General features: G+C 45.2%; 2 protein-coding genes and 1 pseudogene across 4 annotated transcripts in view; 1 reads left to right on the top strand and 2 right to left on the bottom strand.

The window, feature by feature from the left end:
• LOC122680078 (apolipoprotein L3-like) overlaps positions 1-21,764 on the bottom strand; it is a 411,694-nt gene that overhangs the window by 67,534 nt on the left and 322,396 nt on the right. The window lies entirely within an intron of this gene.
• On the bottom strand, positions 822-20,129 carry LOC122680092 (apolipoprotein L2-like). Of its 3 annotated transcripts, XM_043881037.1 has the most exons (5): positions 20,022-20,070; positions 18,581-18,779; positions 12,301-12,408; positions 5,551-5,671; positions 822-2,657 (listed from the first exon to the last, which is right to left on the bottom strand). In XM_043881037.1, exons 3-5 carry the CDS (start codon positions 12,329-12,331, stop codon positions 1,805-1,807), a joined length of 1,005 nt encoding a protein of 334 aa, XP_043736972.1. In that variant the 5' UTR covers positions 12,332-12,408; positions 18,581-18,779; positions 20,022-20,070; the 3' UTR covers positions 822-1,804. The 3 variants fall into 3 exon arrangements, with proteins under 3 accessions (XP_043736972.1, XP_043736971.1, XP_043736970.1); XM_043881036.1 differs by lacking the exon at positions 18,581-18,779 and having other exon boundaries at positions 20,022-20,129; XM_043881035.1 differs by lacking the exons at positions 18,581-18,779; positions 20,022-20,070 and adding an exon at positions 18,827-18,956.
• On the top strand, positions 6,061-7,626 carry LOC122680101 (annotated as a pseudogene).

The following is a 21,764-nucleotide window of genomic DNA, read 5'->3' as shown; positions in this document are numbered from 1 at the left end:
ATGGAAAACAGTATGGAAGTTTCTTAAAAACTAAAAATAGAACTATCGTGTGATCCAGCAATCCCGCTTCAGGGCATATATCTGGAAAAGACAAAAGCTCTGATTCAAAAAGATAAATGCACCCCAATGTTCCTAGCAGCACTATTTACAACAGAAAGACATGGAATTAACTTAATGTCTGTCAACAGACAAAGGAATAAAAACAATGTGGCACATTATATACAATAGAATATTGCTCAGCCATCAAAATCCATGGCTGATTCATGTCAATGTATGACAAAAAATCACTACAATATTGTAAAGTAATTAGCCTCCAACTAATAAAAATAAATGGAAAAAAAAAGAATGAAATAATGCCATTTGTAGTAACATGTATGGATCTAGAGGTGATCATACTAAGTGAAGTAATTGAGACAGAAAAGACAAATATATAGTATCACTTATACGGAGAACCTAAAAAATAGCACAGGGAGTACCTTGGTGGTCTAGTGTTTAGAATTTGGTGTTTTTAATGCTATGAAAGTGAAAGTGAAAGTCACTTAGTCGTGTCAGACTCTTTTCAACCCCATGGACTATATAGTCCCTGGAATTCTCCAGGCCAGAATACTGGAAGGGGTACACTTTCCCTTGTCCAGGGGATCTTCCCAACCCAGGAATCAAACCCAGGTCTCCAACACTGCAGGCGGATTCTTTACCAGCTGAGCCACCAGGGAAGCCCCGTTCATTCCCTGGTCAGGGAACTGAGATCCCAAGCTGCTTGGCATGGCCAAAAAAAAAAAAAAAAACAAAACAAATGAATTTATTAACAAATCAAAACAGACTCAGAGTCACAGAAAACAAATTTATTGTTACCAAAGGGGCAGAGGGGTAAATTAGGAGTGTGGGATTAAAAGATGCACATTACTGTACATAAAATAGATTTAAAAAACCAAGAACTTAATGTATAGTACAGGGGAAAATATTCTTGTATAATATTGTAATATTATCTTGTATAATCCTTGTAATAATCTGTAATGAAAAAATTAAAAAGAACAGGTATATACATAGATACACAATAACTGAAACATTTTGCTGTATATCTGAAACTAATATTGTAAATCAACTGTACTTCCATTAAAGAAACAAGCAAGCAAAAGAAGTCACTGGCTAATTAAGATAAGCTGCTGGGATCAAAGGTGAGTTGATGCTAGAGACCATCATCAGGGGGAGACTCTTCATGCTGGGACATCAGACCTTGGTGAGGGTGATAGAGGAGCCCCTGCTACTTCTCCTGGATTCCAACAATCCTAACTCTTTGACTTTCTCTCATTTACAACCCATTCATAGCTAGTTCCCCTGTCTCTCCCTTTATTCTGCCCCCAGTGACTTCTTTAGGTCCAAGAAAGTAGTTTCTGATGGGAGGGGGTTTGCGGGGAGAATGGATACATGTAGATGTATGGCTGAGTCCCTTCACTGTTCACTTGAAACTGTTTTGTTTTACAACATTGTTAATTGGCTATTCCTCAAACAAAATAAAATTTCATAGTATGAAGGGAAAAAGTGGTTTCTCTCCCCCACCCCCAACCCTTCTCTAGTTCCCCCTCTTCCCTCAATCTAGGCTCCAGGTTCCTTCCTTCACTCTCCCTGAGCGGTCACCAACATCCATCCCCCCGCTACTGTGCTCAGTTGCAGAAACCTCAAATTCCTGATACTCAGCTCCAAAAATTTTCTCTCCCTCTCCTTTTTTCTCTAACAAGGTACCTCTGTACCTTGACCCATGTGTACCCTGATCCATGCACTGCTCTGGGGGTGGCTGAGTCAGGCCCTACTGCAGGTGTTCATACGTCTTGTTGAGCTCCTGCAACTTGCTCTCCAGCTTCCTGGCCAGCTGCCTCAGGCTTTCAGCAGACTCGTCCTTTGCACCATCATGCAAGTGCATTGACTCCCTTATTAGCAAGTTCACGTCCACCAGGAGAAAGACACCTGCAGTGGCTGCACCCACAATCCGGGCTCCTGCGGCAGCAGCCGGAGCCATGCTAACGGAACAGGCATTCTTTATCAGCCGGGTGCCTGGGACTATGATTTTCCCAGAGCCCAAGAGGTCGTCTTCATTGGGTGCAAAGTCAGGGTTGGCTTTGCCTGTTTCCATGTCATGTATCTTTGTTTTAATGCTTTCTGCCAATTTCTTTGTTGCATCAACAATTTGGGGGTTGCTCCTGAGTACCTCTAGGAGCACCTTCCATTTCTTGATGCCAGTTGACATCAGGCTACTGGCTTCAGTTTCGGCTGCTGACCTGCTTACATGTTCCTTGTAGCTGGTGGACACGTTTGCCACAGCAGCTGTTGCTCCCAGCCCGAACCCAGCGGCTGAGAGTGCCAGACTGCCCCCCCCTGTCACGGGTGCCAGAGCCAGGCCAAGGAGGGTCAGGGCGCCAGATGCAACGCCAGTGGTGTGGGTCATCACTTTGAAGATGGTAGACTCCTTGTGGTCCTTGTCAAGCTTGTCTGCGAGCTCGTGGAGCTTTCCTATGCGCTCCTCCAGCTGCCGTTTCACCCGAGGAATCTTCTTCAGAAACCTCCTCCTGTCCAGCTCCTCTTTTGTGAGCGTTTCCTGGTCCTTCTCTATCAAGTCTCCCTTCAATTCATTTAGATATTTGTGTAGTGCTATCACATCTTTCCTGTAACAGTGAAGGTCAAGGGATTAGAAAGGTAGTTTGCTTGTCTGCAAAATAGATTCCATAATGTCTATTATTCATAAATATGGATTTAGCATTATAAATCTATTAGAAAAGAATTTTACAAATGGAAAATTTTCACTTTCAACATTAAACACAGGTTTTGTACCTTGTGGATTCTTCATATACTTACACAATCCTGGAAAGAAAGAAAGAAAAGAAAGTGAAGTCGCTCAGTCATGTCCGACTCTTTGCGACCCCATAGAATGTAGTCTGCCTGGCTCCTCCATCCAAGGGATTTCCCAGGCAAGAATACTGGAGAGGGTTGCCACTTCCTTCTCCAGGGGATCTTATCGACCCAGGGATTGAACCCAGGTCTCCCGCATTGTGGGCAGACTATTTACCAGCTGAGCTACCAGATAAGCCCCATTTAATCCTGAAACAGATCAGCAAATGTCACCTTGGGATACTGGTAAGTTAAGAGAGGTATTTGATGGAATTCCCTGGTGGTCCGGAGGTTAGGACTCTGCACCCTCACTGCCCTGGATATGACTCAATCCCTGATTGTGAAACTAGGATCCCACAAACCATGTGGCTCAGCCAAAAAGAAAAAGTAGATATTTGGTAAAGACGTCTCAGAGACAGGTGAACATCATCACTTCCAAAGAGCCGGTAGGTTGGGAACGCCACAAATAAAGAAAAGTGGGATTGGAGCAGAAAACTTGTATTCAAGGGCCTCGGTGTGTAGTGAGGAGTCAATATTTCTTTGCCCTTGACTACAGGGAAGTGATCTCTAAGCCCCTAAATATTCTGACTGATGTGAATGTCCTCGTCTGCCTGGGCCTCTTGCCACTGGACAGTCTGATGAGATGTATGATGGGGCCTCTGGGTCATATGGTGTCAGTTCTGACCTCTGAAGGAGCTGGACTCTAGGACATTTGTCTGACCTCTGGGAGGGGCTGGAGACCACAAGTCAGGATAATTTGTTTTTAATGGGTGAGTGTCCCTGGCAGGCAGTGTTCCGTGTGCCCTGCCACTTAGCAAGCTCCAGAACAGTAACACATCCTGGGGACAATAGACGCTTCGGGGCTGAAATCCACCCAGACTCTGCCCTGTGGCTGATGGAAACCCACAGGCTTCCTGTAATACACTGGGATCATGATGGCTTTCAGTGAGTTCTGTTTATTCTGCAGGGAATTCTGAAACCTGAGGGTGGTTTTGGGGATCCCCTAAATTTGCCATTGGTTAAATGAAAGCATATTCCTGGGCACTGTGCTCTTACCCTCTGCAGATTGGCTGTCTCTGTGACTTAGAATTTGTAGGAAAAAAAAAAAAGCCCAAAATCAGAACTAGGAGGCACCTTAACAGTCCTTTAGTCGGCCATCTGCTGTCTTCTAAGGCTTGTGTTCTTGGCCTTCCCAGCAGAAGGTCCCTGAATCCATCCACTGCCCCAGCTGCCTGGAGATCAGGAGATGTGTTGCTGGTTCCTCTTGGACTCTCCAGCCCACCTCACTGACTCCTGACCCAGCACCCAGTGCCTCTGACCTCTCAGGTGTCACATGTTAATTTGTGACAGCCCCATGAGCCTGCACTCCAAGGTCATGTGCAACTTTGTGGATCCTCTGAAGATTAATGAGACTTGAGGAAACATCCATCTGAACGGCTGAGTCTGAGGAGACCGGCACTTGCACAGCTGGTGACAAAGTGTTTTCCTCTTGGGTGGGGATGCGTGAGGCTCCTCAGAATCCCTCAAATGACACACAATCACAGCCCCTCACTGTGACCCTGGAGGGCCCCCTGAGCCACATGGCCTTCCACTGTCAGGGAGGCTCCATGCAGACCAGAAGAGGGTCCCGGATAGAGGGAGAAGCCAGGTCCCAGGTAGGGTGTGCAGACAGGGTCACCTAGGGACCTCTAGCCCAGCATGAGGGGATCCCGACACGGAGGGAAGAAATGCCCCCCCTCCTACTCAGGGGACATCTGCTAGGGTCACAGCCCCTTCAGTTCCGTGTCCTCGGGGCCCGCTCTCCTCACTCTAGTCCTGGCCCTGCTGCCCAAGCCTGCCTACTAGTCCTCCAGCCTGGACCCTCTGCTCCACCCTGACCCCTGGGTCTGACCCTGGTCCAGGCCTCCCTGGTCCTTGCTTCTCCACCTCTGACCCTACGGTTCACTCTGAGGCCATGAACATAGTCCATCAGACTCAATTGCTATTCCCATTGGACACAGGCAAATCTGAGACTTTAACATATAAGCCCAGAGCCTCAGAGTTGGGCAGCGCTAGATCCAGGATCCACCCAGCTCCAACCAGTTCTTCTCTAGCCTCTCTGCCTTATGGGCCAGCAGGATCCTGCTGTTTGGTTTGATATAATCGTTTGGTATAATTCCTAAGATGGGGAATAGAAAGGCCCTAGGCGGAAGCCTGAGTAATACAAACGATGGCGTCAGGATTTCTGACTTGCCCCAAAGGAAATTCTGCTTGATTCTCATCACCAGAAAGAAGACTCTCAGCCCCTGTCTCTTCCCAGCAAGTTTTTAAAATGTTAATATTGACTGAACACCTACTCTGTGTCAGTCATTATGGGAAGCTCTTTGCATGCATAATCTCAGTGTCCTCACAGTTTAACTGGACAGATGGAGAAACTAAAGCAGAGCGTAGTTCAGTAACATGTCCAAGGTCACATAACCTGCTCCTTTCTTTCAGGTTTCATCTTTTCTCAATTCAAGGTTGTTCACCGCCAGCAAATGACATGGAGGAAACATTCCTCACGAGATGTTGAGAAGGAACATCCTCAGCCCCCACCATAGGGTCCTGCTTGGAGGAGGTGTGCCTGCCAGGAGGAGACTAGCCTGGTGCTGGGGGTGTGGGTGACCTTCCTGATACACCTGTGCAGGTTACCTGGACAAACCAGCCTTCGCCTCAATTTTCCTCAGGAATTCAGTCAGCAGGAGAAGCAGTTCCTCCCTGCTCAGCATGTCCCAGAGACACTCAGTGACTTCCTCAAAAAAGATCTCAATATCTAGATGAAAGGAAAGGGAATAAGGTTAGAACTTGTGAAGTGAAAAAGGGAAACCGTTTGTCGCTCAGTGCTATTTGACTCTTTGCGACCCCATGGACTATAGCCCGCCAGGCTCCTCTGTCCATGGAATTCTTCAGGCAAAAATACTGGAGTGGGTAGCCTTTCTCTCCTCCAGGGGATCTTCCCGACCCAGGGATCAAATCCAGGTCTCCTGTGTTGCAGGCAGATTCTCTACTATCTGAGTCCCTGGGAAAGCCCAGCAGAATTTTTGGTGGATAATAAATGGTATTGAGTAGCTCTTTTTTTTTTTTTTTTTTTTAACCCTGTGGAATCTGGGGGAGGGCTTGCAGATTTTGATTTTCCAGTCTAGATCAGGTATCTAGATTACTATGGTGACAGGGTAGAAGTTGGTGAGAGCTATTTGAGTTTTTTAATTTGGTGGACCTGAAGTGCTGTAACTCCAGTTGGATGTTGCTATACCAATTCTGAAAGACTATAAACCCAGTGGACACATACATCTGCTCTGGCACTCACAGTATAAAACCACTTCCACATTATACTCCTAGCTGAGATGTGGCTGGGATAGTAGAAGCTGCTGGAGAGAACCTATCTGCTTTCAAGAAAGGTGACATTCACTACCAGGATGACCTCTGGGGGCTAAGCTGTTTGCCCTGGCAGCCCACCACACTGTTCACACGCTGCCAGAAAAACTGGATTTTAAACAAGGAGCTGCCATCAGCATCTCGTGTTTTACCACTTATCGAGTCTGCTCCACAGTGGTCATGAAAGCTGGAGGAAATGTTCTGGGGCTAGTGGAGGAACTGGAAGAGCAGTATTCCAAATGGTTAGAGCTTATGGCTTAAAGATTTTGGGCATAGCTACTGCTGAGGAAGGACAAAAAATTGCTTTGCAAAATGCAGCTCACAAGTGTTTAATCACAAATAAGCTAATTATATTGATAAAATTAAGAAATCTGTTGGTGAAAAAAAAGCTGATGTGATTATTGAAATGTTCGCTAATGTCAGTGTTAGCGATGATTTGAATTTTTTGTTATATGAAGGAGAAGTAATAGTTGTTGGCAGAAGAGATCCTATTGAAATAAACCCACAGGATCCATGACAAAGGAATCTAGCACAAAAGGAGTAGCTCTCCATTCATCCTCCAAGGAGGAATTTCAGTAGTTTGCAGCAGCCCTCCAAGCCGGAATGGAAATTGGTTGGTTGGGACCAGTAATAGGTCCCTGGTATTCACTGGAGAGGGCAGCCAGGCTCATGAAGATATCATTCATAGCAGTGGGGCTATGGGAAAATGATTCTTCTCTTAAAATGAGTTATCCTTCCATTGATTTCCTGTGTAAACAGAGGTTTCTTACCTCAGTTTTCAGTACACTGTGTTTGCTCTGCTTAGCAATCATTTGATTCAGTCAGTTTCTTCTATTTAAAAAAATATATTTCTTTTTAGCAATCATAGATATTGGAGTACCATTTATTTTATAGCTGGCAATATTCTTTATGCCTCCTACCTCTCATCAAGGAATCATCATAGTGGGAAATAGGATGTTAGTAGTCACTTGACATTGGAGGACATTTCAGAAATCCCTACCCGATGATTATCATTACTTCCATACCTTTGACTAGAACATGCTATTTCAAAATAGGAGTGCTTGATTTCCAAGCCTACTTCTCCTTATAAAGTTTCTTTAGTCTCTGATTAGCCCAGAACTATATTGGACTCTGATGATTCTCTGAACTAAATGAGTCCCCTTTTCCAAACTAATCTCATCTAGATCTGCAAGTTTCTCAGAACGGGCAAGATAAACAATGTCCAGAGAAATCTGTTAACTTTCCGATATTCCCCAATATTTTATGATATTCACTAAATTAATGATTGATTAGCAATGATCCATGTACTCTGTGAGGACAGCACCCTTATCTCTGGTATAATATGATACTAGGTGCATAGTTGGGCTACACAGATGGTGCTAGAGGTACAGAATCTGCCTGTCAATGCAGGACCTGGGTTTGATCCCAGGATAGGGAAGATCCCCTGGAGAAGGGCATGACAGCCCACTCCAGTATTCATGCATGGAAAATTCCATGGACAGAGGAGCCTGGTGGGGGTAGGGTTCATGGGGTCCCAAAGAGTTGTACATGACAGAAGCGACTTAGCACGTCAGGTGCATAGTTTCCAAATATATATGTATTGATTGGTTCAACTCGCTTCTAGCCGCATTAAGGCTTTTAAGTTACGAATGGTTGTTCAAGCTCCTCCAACTGCCACAGCCTCCTCCAACTATTGCTTGGGGCCCCTGGATCAGAGACCCTCAATATGAGGGTAAGGAGAACATGCTGCCCCCAAAATTTAGCATCTCTGTCCCTGGCCAGCTCAAAGCAGTCAGAGCAGATTCCAAACCCCTTTTCCCTAGCAGCCATATTCTCCTAAAAGAAAAGGGCAGAATGAAAGAATTAATAGTCAGGTAGCAAGGCCAGAATTCTCCAAGCAAGGCTTCAACAGTACGTGAACTGAGAATTTTCAGATGTTCAAGCTGAATTTATAAAAGGCAGAGGAACCAGAGATCAAATTGCCAACATCCGTTGGATCATCGAAAAAGCAAAAGAGTTCCAGAAAAACATCTACTTCTGCTTTATTGACTATGCCAAAGCCTTTGACTGTGTGAATCACAATAAACTGTGGAAAATTCTTCAAGAGATGAGAATATCAGACCACCTGACCTGTCTCCTGAGAAATCTGTATGCAGGTAAAGAAGAAACAGTTAGAACTGGACATGGAACAACAGACTGGTTTCAAATCAGAAAAAGAGTGTGTCAAAGCTGTATATTGTCACCCTGCTTATTTAACTTACATGCAGAGTATATCACGCGAAATACCAGGCTGGGTGAAGCACAGCTAGAATCAAGATTGCTGGGAGAAATATCAATAACCACAGATATGTAGATGACATCATCCTTATGGTAGAAAGCGAAGAAGAACTAAAGAGCCTCTTGATGCAAGTGAAAGAGGAGAGTGCAAAAGTTGGCTTAAAACTCAACATTCAAAAACCCAAGATCATGGCATCCAGTCCCATCACTTCATTGCAAATAGATGGGGAAGCAATGGAAACAGTGACAGACTTTATTTTCCTGGGCTCCAAAATCACTGCAGATGGTGACTGCAGCCATGAAATTAAAAGACACTTGCTCCTTAGAAGAAAAGCTATGACCAATCTAGACAGCATATTAAAAAGCAGAGACATTACTTTGCCAACAAAGGTCCATCTAGTCAAAGCTATGGTTTTTCCAGTAGTCATGTATGAATGTTGGCCTATAAAGAAAAATGAATGCTGAAAAACTGATGCTTTTGAACTGTGGTGTTGGAGAAGACTCTTCAGAGTCCCTTGGACTGCAAGGAGATCAAACCAGTCCATCCTAAAGGAAATCAGTCCTGAATATTCATCAGAAGGACTGATGCTGAAGCTGAAACTCCAATACTTTGGCCACCTGATACGAAGAGCTGACTCCTTAGAAAAGACCCTGATTTGGGGAAAGATTGAAGGCAGGAGGAGAAGGGGATGACAGAGGATGAGATGGTTTGATGGCATCACCGACTTGATACACATGAGTTTGAGTAAACTCCGGGAGTTGGTGATGGATAGGGAAGCTGGCATGCTGCAGACCATGTGGTCGAAAGAGTTGGCCACTACTGAGCGACTGAACTGAACTGAACTCAGGAAGGCCAGAGGTCCCCAAGCAAAAGGAGGAAATAAACTGCTAGTGGCAAACATTCTTCCCCTTTATCTACACAAGATTAAAGGAGGCTCCTTGTAATTCTGCATTGCATGACTACATCTGTTTCCCCCTGAACTTAACTTTTTCTCAAACCTTGAGTTAACCAAAGCATTTTTCTTATGGAAATGTTTTTCTTAAGCTATGTTAATGAAACTATGTATTTGCTTTGAAATCTGCCTTTTTTTAAGATTCATGTCAACTGCTTTATGGCCAGAGATGACTCCCCTTGTACCATTCTATCTCAAAATGCATGTTGTGGGAGAGGAGCCTGCTGCAACTCTCTCTATTTTGAGGCATTTCTTTTGATTAGCAGCTTGCTAACAGGTATATAACACCTTGCTAAAAACTAGCAAGGAGGCACACTTTCTGTACTCTACTGAAGTCTATGTCAGAAGCGTTCTCTATTCCTTTTACACTTTAATAAAACTCTCCTACACAAAAGCTCTGAGTGATCCAGCTTCATCTCTGGCCCTGGATAGAAATCCTTTTCTTTGGAGGCCAAGGATACTGGATTTGCTCACAGTTCTTGGCCGTAATCTTTCAGAATTATATCTTTGTGTGACAGGGGTCAAATATTTTTGCTTAAATTAATAAACTAATTTGATGCCTTAAGAATGATCTGCTTTTGTTATCATTATATGGTAACTGCAATAAATTCTAGGGCAAATTTTTAAAAATGGTATTTAGTATAAATTGTTAAAATTCATCTTCCTGAGCCATGGTCATCTAGGGTACTCTTGACAGAGTCACTTGGGGTTATGGATGGAACTGTCTCCCCACCCTCACCGCCAATTCATATGTTGAAGCTTTAACTCACTAGTGACTGTATTTGAAGATTGGGCCTTTAAGGAGGTAATTGCGGTAAAAAGAGGTCATAAGTGTGGGATCCTAATCCAATAGGATTGTTGTCTTTATTAGAAAAAGAAGACACCAGATTCTCTCTCTATTCCTTCCCTCTCCCCGAAAGGAAAGGCCATGTGAGGACAGAGTTAGAAGGCAGTTAGGATTTGCAAGCCAGGTGGAGAGGTCTCACCAGAAACTGAAACTACCTTGGTGATCTTGGACTTTCAAACCTCCAGAAATAATTACCTAATCCTGGGATTTAGGTGTCTTCAGCATTCTACAATTTTAAACATTTAGAAAGAGAAGGAGGGCTTCCTAGGTGGTACTGTGATAAAGAACTCGCCTGCCAATGCAGGGGACACAACAGTTGTGGATTCGATCCCTGGGTTGGAAAGATCCCCTGGAGTAGGAGATAGCAACCCACTCCACCACTCTTGCCTGGAAATCCCAAGAACAGAGGAGCCTGGCGCCTACATTCCCCGGGGTTGCAAAGAGTCGAACATGACTGGACACCTGAGCGCACGCGCACGCACACACACACCCACACAGAGAGAAGGAATACAGGGCATGTGTTTTGTTAGTTACTACTTCTAGCAGAGACTGGCAGCACCCTGTAAATGAATGCTTCCATGTTTTGGCAGTGAAACAAAAGAATATTCACATGAAATGGGATAAAGAATGTAATGACAATAAATAGCCTCAGATCAGTACAGGGCAAGGTCACTGCTCGAATGAGTTACCAAAATCCCTGTGTTATTTCAGGGATCTAGAGGTTATGGAATTACAGGTAAGATATAGGCAAATAGGAGATATATATATGGTGGGGGGGGGTGGCTGGGACACGATGTAAGATGCGTTTCCTGGTACATGAACACACAGAGGCATTATTCTTATTTCACAGAAGAGGAAAGTGTGACTCAGACAGGAGAAGGGACAGCCCAAGGCCAGTGAGCAGAAAGCTCAGAGGTGGAACCCAAGGTCAAGTGTCAGACACTTCTTGGATATGACTTTGAATCCTCCTTATTTTAAACTCCTGGGATCTCTTCATTCTACCATATAGTACACCTATAGGGATTTTTGCAAGTGATTTTTGGTGGTAAATATGCTGCAGCTGGAGGAGGGTATGGCAACCCACTCCAATATTCTTCCCTGAAGAATCCCATGGATAGAGGGGCCTGGTGGGCTATAGTCCATGGGGTCCCAACGAATTGGACACGACTGAGCAACTAAGCACAGAACACAGCAGCACCCTGCAGCATATACAGAAGTAGAAATATAATGTTGTACATGTGAAACTTATAGAACATTATAAACTGATGTTACCTAATTTTAAAAAAGGGTTTAGGACCATCTGCCATTGAGTAAGACTACCATGTGAGAGGATCCTAATCAGAGACACTCAGGATGGACAGGGGAGGGGATCAACCAGGTGGAGGAGGGGTGGAGCCAGACGTGATCCTGTGAACAACCTCACCCCTCCTCTCCAGGTGGGAGGTGGCAAAGGTCAGACTGAGGTTCAGTTCAGGGTCTACTGACCCTCACAGAGCAGGTGGACAGGCAGCAGGTTGAGAGCTGAAGGAATGGTGTCTGTGGTGATGCCCCAGGGTCTGGGAGCAGGAGGAGGCTGGGCCAGGGAGAGGGCAGGAGGAGCTCCAGGGACCCTGGATGACCTCCCCTCACTGCCCTGCCTGGCCTTGGGGACTCTCTCTGCTGTCCCCCTCCCGATGGGCTGTCCTGGCCTCACTTCTGAGTCACTTGCTAGAGGGCAGTGGGGAAGGAAGTGAGCACCTAGCAAGTGGCTCCCCAAGGAGAGGGCTGGGAAAGAGGCTCTGTGGACACACCCCCGTTGGGGGAACTCCACGTGGACCATCTGGGAGCTCCAGGATGCTTATCCATCCTCTTCTTTGTTCTTGATTCCTCTGTAGGTTAACTCTGCCTGGAAGAATCCCCCTCAATTCTGGGTCACATGTAGGAACTGGCCAGAAAAAGGCCCCTGACTACCTGTGCAGTTTCCGAGGTTTTCTGAGCTCATGATGGCAGCAGCAGGGTCTCAGAGATCTCCGTTCAGCTCCTTGTCTGTGTCAGGCTGGAAGGAGGTGAGGCTTTACCCTTGGGGAAGAGAAAACAGAATGTGAGCTCAATCACAAGTGAACAGTGACTGCAGGGAGCAGTGAGGGGCAATATCTCTGGTGGGTTCCCCTGGGGCGGCCACCAGTGCCACCAGGGACTTAACCCAGCGTGGGTCTCTGTCTCCTGGGCTCTGCAGGTCACTAGAGAAGGAACATTACTCATCTCCCTCCAACTTCCTCCAAGTCAGAGTCCTATTCTCCTGTTGGAAGGAGAAGATAATCACAGAGGAGACAGCCATTTGTGAAGTTATAGGGGTAATAAAACCAGAGACAGAAGAATAGATAGGAGAGAATACTCTGGAAATTACATGACGTTGGAGCAACTGTGTTATTAATTGGTAATAAGTGATGTTCATCCAGTGTCTATGATGTGCCGGCTCCTGAGACTAATCTAACCTTGAAGTTAAGTGAAGTGAAATCACTCAGTCGTGTCCGACTCTTTGCGACCCAATGGACTAGAGCCTACCAGTCGTCTCCGTTCATGGGATTTTCCAGGCAAGAGTACTGGAGTGGGTTGCCATTTCCTTCACCCTGCTACCAGAGCCCAGAATTGAACCCAAGTCTTTCTGATCCAGATCCCAGATTTGTGATGACTATGCTCTACTCCTTTTAATATATGAAAATAATTACTCATGGATATGTATTTGTTGGTAAATGACTCTTCTCATTCTAAAATGATGTCTTGCTCACCATGCTCCAGTCTCTGCCTTGATAAATTCCTGGTGGTACAGCTCCCACAGCCAGGTCCTCCTTGCTTCTGCAAGAGCCTTTATCCCAAAGCTCCTGAAGTGCCACCAGTTCAGTTCAGTAGCTCCGCTGTATCTGACTCTTTGCATCCCCATGGATTGGAGCATGCTAGGCTTCCCTGTCCATCACCAACTCCCAGAGTTTACTCAAACTCATGTCCATCGAGTCTGTGATGCCATCCAACCATCTCATCCTCTGTCGTCCCCTTCTCCTCCTGCCTTCAATCTTTCCCAGCATCAGCTTTCTTTTCTAAGGAGTCAGTTCTTCACATCAGGTGGCCAAAGTATAGGAGTTTCAGCCTCAACATCAGTCCTCCCAATGAATATTTTGGACTGATTTCCTTTAGGATGGACTGGTTTGATCTCCTTGCAGTCCAAGGGACTCTCAAGAGTCTTCTCCAATACCACAGTTCAAAAGCATCAATTCTTCGACACTCAACTTTCCTTATAGTCACACTCTCACATCCATACATGACTACTGGAAAAACTATAGCTTTGATTAGATGGATCTTTGTTGGCAAAGTAATGTGCCTGCCTTTTAATATGCTGTCTAGGTTGATCATAGCTTTTGTTCCAAGGAGCAAGCATCTTTTTTTTTTCCATTTATTTTTATTAGTTGGAGGCTAATTACTTTACAATATTGTAGTGGTTTTTGCCATACATTGACATGAATCAGCCATGGATTTACATGTGTTCCCCATCCCAATCCCCCCTCCTGCCTCCCTCTCCATCCCATCCCTCTGGGTCTTCCCAGTGCACCATCCCTGAGCACTTGTCACATGTATCCAACCTGGGCTGGTGATCTGTTTCACCCTTAATAGTATACTTGTTTCAGTGCTATTCTCTCAGAACATCCCACTCTCGCCTTCTCCCACAGAGTCTAAAAGTCTATTCTGTACATCTGTGTCTCTTTTTCTGTGAGCAAGCATCTTTTAATTTCATGGCTGCAGTTGCCATCTGAAGTGATTTTGGAGCCCTGAAAAATAAAGTCTGTCACTGTTTCCATTGTTTCCTCCTCTATGTGCCATGAAATGATGGGACTGAATGTCATGATCTTAGTTTTCTGAATGTTGAGTTTTAAGCCAACTTTTTCACTTTCCTCTTTCACTTGCATCAAGAGACTCTTTAGTTCTTCACTTTCTGCCATAAGGGTGGTGTCATCTGCATATCTGTGGTTATTGATATTTCTCCCAGCAATCTTGATTCCAGCTTGTGCTTCATCCAGCCCAGCATTTTGCATGATGTGCTCTGCATATAAGTTAAATAATCAGGGTGACAATATACAGCCTTGACACACTCCTTTCCTGATTTGGGACCAATCTATTGTTCCATATCTGGTTCTAACTGTTGCTTCTTACCTGCACATAGATTTCTCAGGAGACAGATCAGATGGTCTGGTATTCCCATCTCTTTCAGAATTTTCCACAGTTTATTGTGATCCACATAGTCAAAGGCTTTGGCATAGTCAATAAAGCAGAAGTAGGTGTCTTTCTGGAACTCTCTTGCTTTTTCAATGATCCAATGGATGTTGGCAATTGTTCCAATGGATGTTGGGCTGGAATCCAACTAGCCCCACCCCCAGTTCCTGCTCTGAGTGGCTAAGGACCCCCAAGTGGTACCCAGTCCTCTGCTGTCCTCCACTGACTATTGGGCTTTAGGTTGTCTCTAATACCTTATGTAAATAATAAAGAACATTCTTCTTGTATTAAACTTCATCCACATTAGAGGCTGTTTCCTTAAGCTATTTCTAGAAGTAGAATTAGTAAAGCATAAGGCATCAACACCTAAAAAATTTTCATACCTAGAGCCACACTGTTATGCAAAGAAATTGCAGCAGTTTATGTTCACACTCATAATATATAAGGGTGTCCATCCTTTCCGACTTTCCCATTCTCAGTGGTCTTAAAAAAAAACAACTCAGATCTCTATATAAAAAAATTTATTTTGGTTCTGCATGTGATTATCTTGCCATGGGAGATGAGGAAGGAAAGCAAATGTTGATGACATCTAGCTACTCTTTTAAGAAAGCAAAAGAACATTTTTCAACTCCTCTTCCTGAGACCTGACTGAAAGGATAGTAAGGGTACTTACACGTATATTAACAGCTACTGACAAGAGTGACTTGTGTTTGTGGTCATTGCTCTGCATTGGTATTGGCTCTGAAACGTTACACATGGTAACTTGTATGTTATTCCATTAACATTTGATATGTGTACATTGTATTCCCATCTACAGATAAGGAAGCTGAAGTACAGAAGGTTTATGATTTGGCCAAGGTCAGACGTCTTGCCCCTGGTAGACTGGATTCCACCCCACTCACTGGGCTCAAGAACCATAGCCTCCTTCTTCTCCCTCTGCTGCTAATAAAAACAAGCATGGGGGCAACAGAAGACCAGAGTGTTCAAGAAATGTTTGAAGACTCACTGGATGGAGAAGTGATAGCTGAGTAAAGAGGAGTGCGGGAGAGGGAGAGAAACAGGGAGCGTGTTCACAGGAGAGAAGACTGGTCTGCTGGGCAGAGCCCCAGAGAGGGGGCAAGATGAGAGGGAGGCCGAGGGGAGAGCAGGGGACAAGCTCACCAACCCCACATCCCATCCCATATCCACAGCAGCCTTCACTCTTCACCAGACTTTTCATAAAGTTACTTGAAGTTGAGGTGCAGGAAAAAACAATAGGTGGTGTGTTTGTGTAATTATGGAGGAAGATAAAGGATACCCACGAGAGAGATAGACGTGGGATCCAGGAGTCAGGAACACCAAGTCAGCCAGAAGGGAATCCAAGGATCGCAGCTGGGCACACATCAGACCCAAGAGAAACCAGTCCAGAATGGGATAAGAAGTCCAGAGTCTGTGAGGACAGGGGACTCGGTATCACATGAGGCACAGTTGGAAAGAAATGGAGGAAATGTTGAAGAGAAACAGTGCAAGGGGTGAAAATGAAGCCAATTAGAAACATCAGGAAAAACTAAAGTTCTGCCAAGAAGCACATGCTACAAGCATGTGGTACAAGTTAACTCTAAAAAAATGTATTAAAATGTCACACAAAATGTAAACTCTCTTGTTTGATTTTTTTTTTAAATCTAAGGTAAACTTAACGTATGTCTAAGTCCTGGTTTTCCCATTTTGATTATTTTGTATACTGTTTTAAAATTGAAGTGTTTTTGGTATATCTATATATATATATAATATTTTAGAATTCACAGGTGTACAGTATAGTGATTCAAAAATCTTAAAGTTGGTATTTCATTTATATACATTATAAAATGATTGTTATCTTTTAAAATAAAACAGAGTATTTAACTGAGAAGTAAAGGTACTTGTTAATCAGTATAAAAATTAAAATACACTTCTAGAACTTGGGAGCTGAAGTTCTGAAGGGAGGAGGAGTTTACAAAGAAAGCAGTCAAGAAATAGTAGCTCCAGTTGAGAGGGTAACAAACAAATATGTAAACAAAATGTTTACAAGTGCAAAGCTTCCTAATAGAGGATATAAAATTAGTGAAACAATGATATATGGAGAAGATGGGGAAGGATGTAAGAAAATGTATAAAAATAAATAAAACCCTTATTTTTCCCAGTAAGGAGAAAATAAATAATATCAAAATTTTAAAACAAGAAAAGGCAAAATGCAATGTCTAATACTGGTTAGCTATTGTGGTTGATGACTCCCTGCTTTGCACCAGGCACCTTCCCAATTGCTTGGTATGAATTCACTTACTTTTAGTTCTCACAATGATTCTATAAGGAAGAAAACCAAAGCTCAAAGAGGTTAAGTAATTTACTCAAAGCACACAGCTAGTGCTAGAGCCAGAATCCAGGTCCAGATTCCTGTCTCTTGAGCACAGAGTCTCACACTATTCCACCTCCCAATGTAGTAATATCATTTAAAGACATTGATTAACTATCTAAAGAAGAAGCTTTTCCTTGGGAAGGAATGAGCAGAACTCTCTGTACAACTTGATTTGTTTTAACCATATACTGTTAGGACTTTGGATTGTTTTAACTCTAAGACAGCAGAAGTCACTTTATAGTAGTCAATAACCCACAAGAATGGTGTGTTTTCTACTGCCACACCTTAAAAATGATGGAAGTGATTGCATTAAGTGCCAACAAGAAATAAGCCTGACTCCTGCTGTGACAACTCTCAGTGTAGGAGACACGTTTGTGATGATGAAACCAAGTTCTCTAGAAAAGGAGGCATGAACACAGGGTTACACCGGAATAATGAGAGTGGACTGTGACCTTAAATAGACACATTGTCCAGCAGCAGCTTGTCCACCCACATGTGTACCCTTGGGCTTAGTCCACTCAAAGGAAGCAAGATAAGTTGCAGGGGAGGTGAATTCCACAGGCTGGCATCTCTGCTCCTGCAAAGGCAAGGATGCTCTTGAAGATGTTCAGAGAAGTGGTCAGAAGGGCCACTCACATATGATAATAATAATAATAAAAGATAATGATTACTATAAATATGTTTCATTGAGCTATGCTGAGTCTGTGAAAGGCCATGAGTTCACAATAATATTCAAATAAGAGGACTTTAGATAAAGTGTGGCCAAAAAGGGAGACAAAGTTTTAAAAGTGCACTAGTGGTAATGCAGGAGACAAAAGATGCAAGAGAAGTGGGTTCTATCCCTGAGCTGGGAAGATCCCCTGGAGAAGGAAATGGCAACCCACTCAAATATTCTTGCCTGGGAAATCCCAAGTACAGAGAGCCTGGTGGGCTACAGTTCATGGGGTTACAAAAAGTTGGACAGGACTGAGCTGATATCTTTCTTTTGTTTTTATGGTGCAAAGAAGAGTAAGTATAATAGGGAATATTTTGTTGTGAATTAAATTTAATAAGAAGAGTAGTCTTGAAGTCTATGGGTATATTCCCATCTGTTTATTTACATGAATGCTTATAAAGGATTGAGAAAGAAAAAACAAGCCTGACAACCCGAGGCTGGCCTGATATCACAACAGGATGATGCTTTTCTCCTGTTGGATGTAAAGGTTCTCAAAGAACTCCAACCTCATAGGGTCACCCTGAGAGCAGGAGTGAAGGAGGCAGCAAACACCCATCACTGTGACCCCACCAAGAAAACACCCCTCCCTTGGCTGAAAAGCATGACTGCTTCTTCTTTATCAATTACAACTTTATCCTTGCTCTGGTCCCCATCTCCATAGATAGAGTTACTGAGACCCACACTGGTAGAACTGACCCCAATTCTCAGCAGCACCCAATCAAGAGTGGCCCCATATCTTTAGAGCCTTCCCCTAAACCCCTCCCCTAAGTCCCATCCTGGAATATTTCTTTCTATCACCTTCTCTCTGTGATGCCTGGGGTTGTCCCTCAAGAAGAGTAACCATCAGCTTGTCCATCACACTCCAGTGAGTGTGCCTAGTAGCAGAGGCTAGAGGCACTGACCTTGTGGATGGGAGACTATTCACAGAGGCAGGCCTGCCTCCAAGCAGGTGGGAGAGGAGAGCTGGCTGGTCCCCTTCCTCCTTCTCTGCCTGGAAGCTGCAGGACCCCAGAAGCCAGGGCAGCCAATTGAAATCATGAAACATGAGAAGGAAAATTCAAGCCAGAAAGAAGAGGAGGGCTCCAGCAGAAGGGCCAGCTCCTGGAGGATATTAAACAATTGCAAATGCGTCATGACCCTTGATTTATCCTTCTGTCCTTCTAGCCCATTCATATCCTGGTTCTGAGCCTTGCCTGGGGGCTCAGCCGAGTATGGATGTTGGACGGTGCTCCCTTCTGCTGGATTTCTGTAACGGGCGTATTCCTTTGTTAGCCTACAGGTCACTTCCTGGAAACACTGTTTCTGGGAAAAGGGAGGACTGTGGGGAAGCCTGTCCCTGCCCAACTGCTTGGCCAGACACAGAGCCCTCCCCTCCCCATGGGCAGACAGAAACTCTACCAAACATCTCCCTCCACGTGGTACAGTGCATACTCTATGGGCAGGGATAGGAGGGGTAAAGGCAGGGTCAGATTCAGAGTCCTTAGCCCATCACCAGGCCCTCCTGATGCTCCTACTCCTGTCTTCCTCACCCTCATCCTGACTCCACAGGGCCTGGTCCAGGGGCCTGGAGGACTCCCAGCTCCCTGGACTCTGATTCCCCCCAGCCTCCAGGCCTTCGCTCAGGTTGCTCCTCCCCCTGCAATGCCTTGCCCCACCTGCCTCACCAGGTGAAATGTTATCTGTAATTAGAGTTCCCACTCCAAAGCCTCCTCCCCCTGCTGTCTCCCCCAGGTCCTCTCCAGGCCCCCCTGGAATCTTGCACTTTCCTTGTTGCGGGTCTATTTGTGTGGAGTTTCTTCAACTCACTGGGCAGGTGCCCTGTCTCTTCTCTGCTGCTCCTCCTGCTCCAGGGCCTCTAGGTCACCCTCCAATCTCCCAGGCACAGCCTGGCTAAATATGAGGTGTGGGACCCATTTCTAGGACATGAAGCAACCAGGTTCATGAAGACACAGCCCCACACTTCTTTTACCAGCAGTGGAATGCTTCTATTTGTTTTCCTTGTCTGTCTTAATAAAAGTTATTTCTGATAGTGTCATCATATTTCTGAGCATTTCCTTTTGTGGTCATCCTGTCCTTTCCAGATCATCTTCTGCCAGTAAACTGCAATGTGAGACCTACATCTTCTATGCTCTATGTCTTCTTGCTTTAGGAAAGCTTTCATAGGAACACAGACACACTTGCATCCACATCCAGGCTCTGCCGCTGCTTAACCTGTGCCTTGGGACATGACCTCACCTCCCTGAGCTTCCATTTCCCTTTTTCTTTAAAGTAGTGAAAATCATCCTCTTCTCAGACAGTCATCCTGAGGATGGGGAGTTAGGCGGAGTCTTAAACCCTGCTTACCCAGGAGTCTTCTTCTGGCCGAGTGTGAACAAGATCCAGTTGTTCTCAGCTCTGCAGATGCAGCCGCCTTCTGTGCGTCTCTGCAATAACCACACACTTTCGGGCCCCAGATATACCCAGAGAACCGAAAGGGAAAGTGAAAACTTCTTCCCTGAGTTGCTCAAGTTAACAACACCCTGCCCACCCTGGCCCCAACCTGGGCTATTCTCACCCTCCTGCTGACGCCTTGGAGAAACAACCCCAGCCCTGACATTCCACGACCTTCTTGACACAGTCTTCCATGCCTCAGTTCCTTGGAGGAGAACTCTTATCCACACATTGTAAGCCCCTTGGCGAACCAGTCCCACCACCCCCAACCATGGCCATCTCCCACCCGTTCAGTCCTCTCCACCACCCACGCAGTCGCCAGCCTGCCTGCCTTATTCAACTTTGTTCCACCAGCACATGGTCATACTGCTGCTGCTGAGGGCTACGCTCATGTGGCTTCTAGGATTTGCTCATGCAGATCCTACTGCCAGGGATGCCTGCTGCAACCAACCTGGCGAAATCATACTCACCCTGTAGAGCCAAAACCTCATATCACCTCCTCTGAGAAGCCCTCCAGGGCCTCCCCTGCAGAGTCCACTCTCCCCTGCTGTGCTCCCATGGTACCTGCGGAAGGGGCCTAAAGCCACCCCTCTGCCACTCTGTCCATGCCCACCCCCACCCTTTGATCAAGTCCCTCAGGACTTGGTCCTGCTGACAGGGACAGAAGTAGTGCCTTCTGATCCCAGCAACTCACTTGAGGAGGCTCAGCCTTGGTGGTCAAAGCCATTTGGATGGATGCCAAGTTCATAGGACGGGCTGAGAGCACGCTGCTCTTTTCTCCCCTGGTTTATTTCTAGTTGACACAGTTCTTTTTTCTCCAAGTGGAGGACTTTGAGAGGAAGGCTAGTGACCTGGCAACTCAAAAAAGTCTACAACAGAAAACCAGTCTTAATTTCTCTTTGGTTCCTGAGCAAAGAGCCTAGGTGTATCAAGAACTGGGCATGTGCAGACTCTGTGCAGGCAGCATCCACACCATTCCTGTCCACACTCTCACATCAGCTCTAGGATGTTTCAGCTCCATTTTTCAGATTAAGAAAAAGAAGAACAGGACCCACAGCCTGAGAGTCATGCAGCTGGACTGCTGGTGGACTTTTCATTTTAGCCCCCAGCAGCAGGGGCAGCAATGGGCCTGGACCCCCCATGGAGGCCCACCTGCCCGATATCAGGGTTGCTTCATCCCAGAAAACGGCCCTGGTCATCATGGTCACCTCCTCTCAGCTTTAGAGGGAGGGCCAGAGGAGCTATGGGTGGTATTCCATGAGGACCACACACTAGAGTTGGTGTTACACTCACCCTGGAAATTAGGCCAGCAATCTGATCTCATTTTGCTGATAAGCAACCAAGGGGAGGGGCGAGGTGGGGGCTTTCTTTCCTCAACTCACGGCAGAAGCCACGATTCAAACCAAGGTTGTCATTTGCCTATTGTAAACTCCACTCTGTGTTTAAAGTACTTTTTGTTTTCAACTGTCTTTTTTCCAGTAAACTCTCTCCTACTAATACTTCTCTCTTCCACTAGCATGAGCTTATCTGGACAGTCAAGCAAAACCACCATGAGATGCAGAACTCAGCTAATTCATATGTGTGGGAACTATGTTTTACTGCTTTCTCAGAAATGTCTCCTAGAATTTAATCTTGCTCGTTCTCTCTTCTTTGCTT

This window comes from Cervus elaphus, chromosome 22, assembly GCF_910594005.1.
Source record: "Cervus elaphus chromosome 22, mCerEla1.1, whole genome shotgun sequence".
In the NCBI taxonomy this organism is placed as follows: Eukaryota; Metazoa; Chordata; class Mammalia; order Artiodactyla; family Cervidae; genus Cervus; species Cervus elaphus.
The sequence above is the reverse complement of the archived record's forward strand: the minus strand, read 5'-3'. Positions and strand labels throughout refer to the sequence as shown.

Bases quoted from the DNA above. Each gene is read 5' to 3' on its own strand.
- LOC122680092 (XM_043881036.1), bottom strand. From the start codon at position 12,331: ATGAGCTCAGAAAACCTCGGAAACTGCACAG. The intron at 5,672-12,300 runs GTAGTCAGGGGC...CCTTTCATCTAG, and splicing joins AAACCTCGGAAACTGCACAG to ATATTGAGATCTTTTTTGAG. The intron at 2,658-5,550 runs GTAACCTGCACA...TCACTGTTACAG, and splicing joins GCGAAGGCTGGTTTGTCCAG to GAAAGATGTGATAGCACTAC.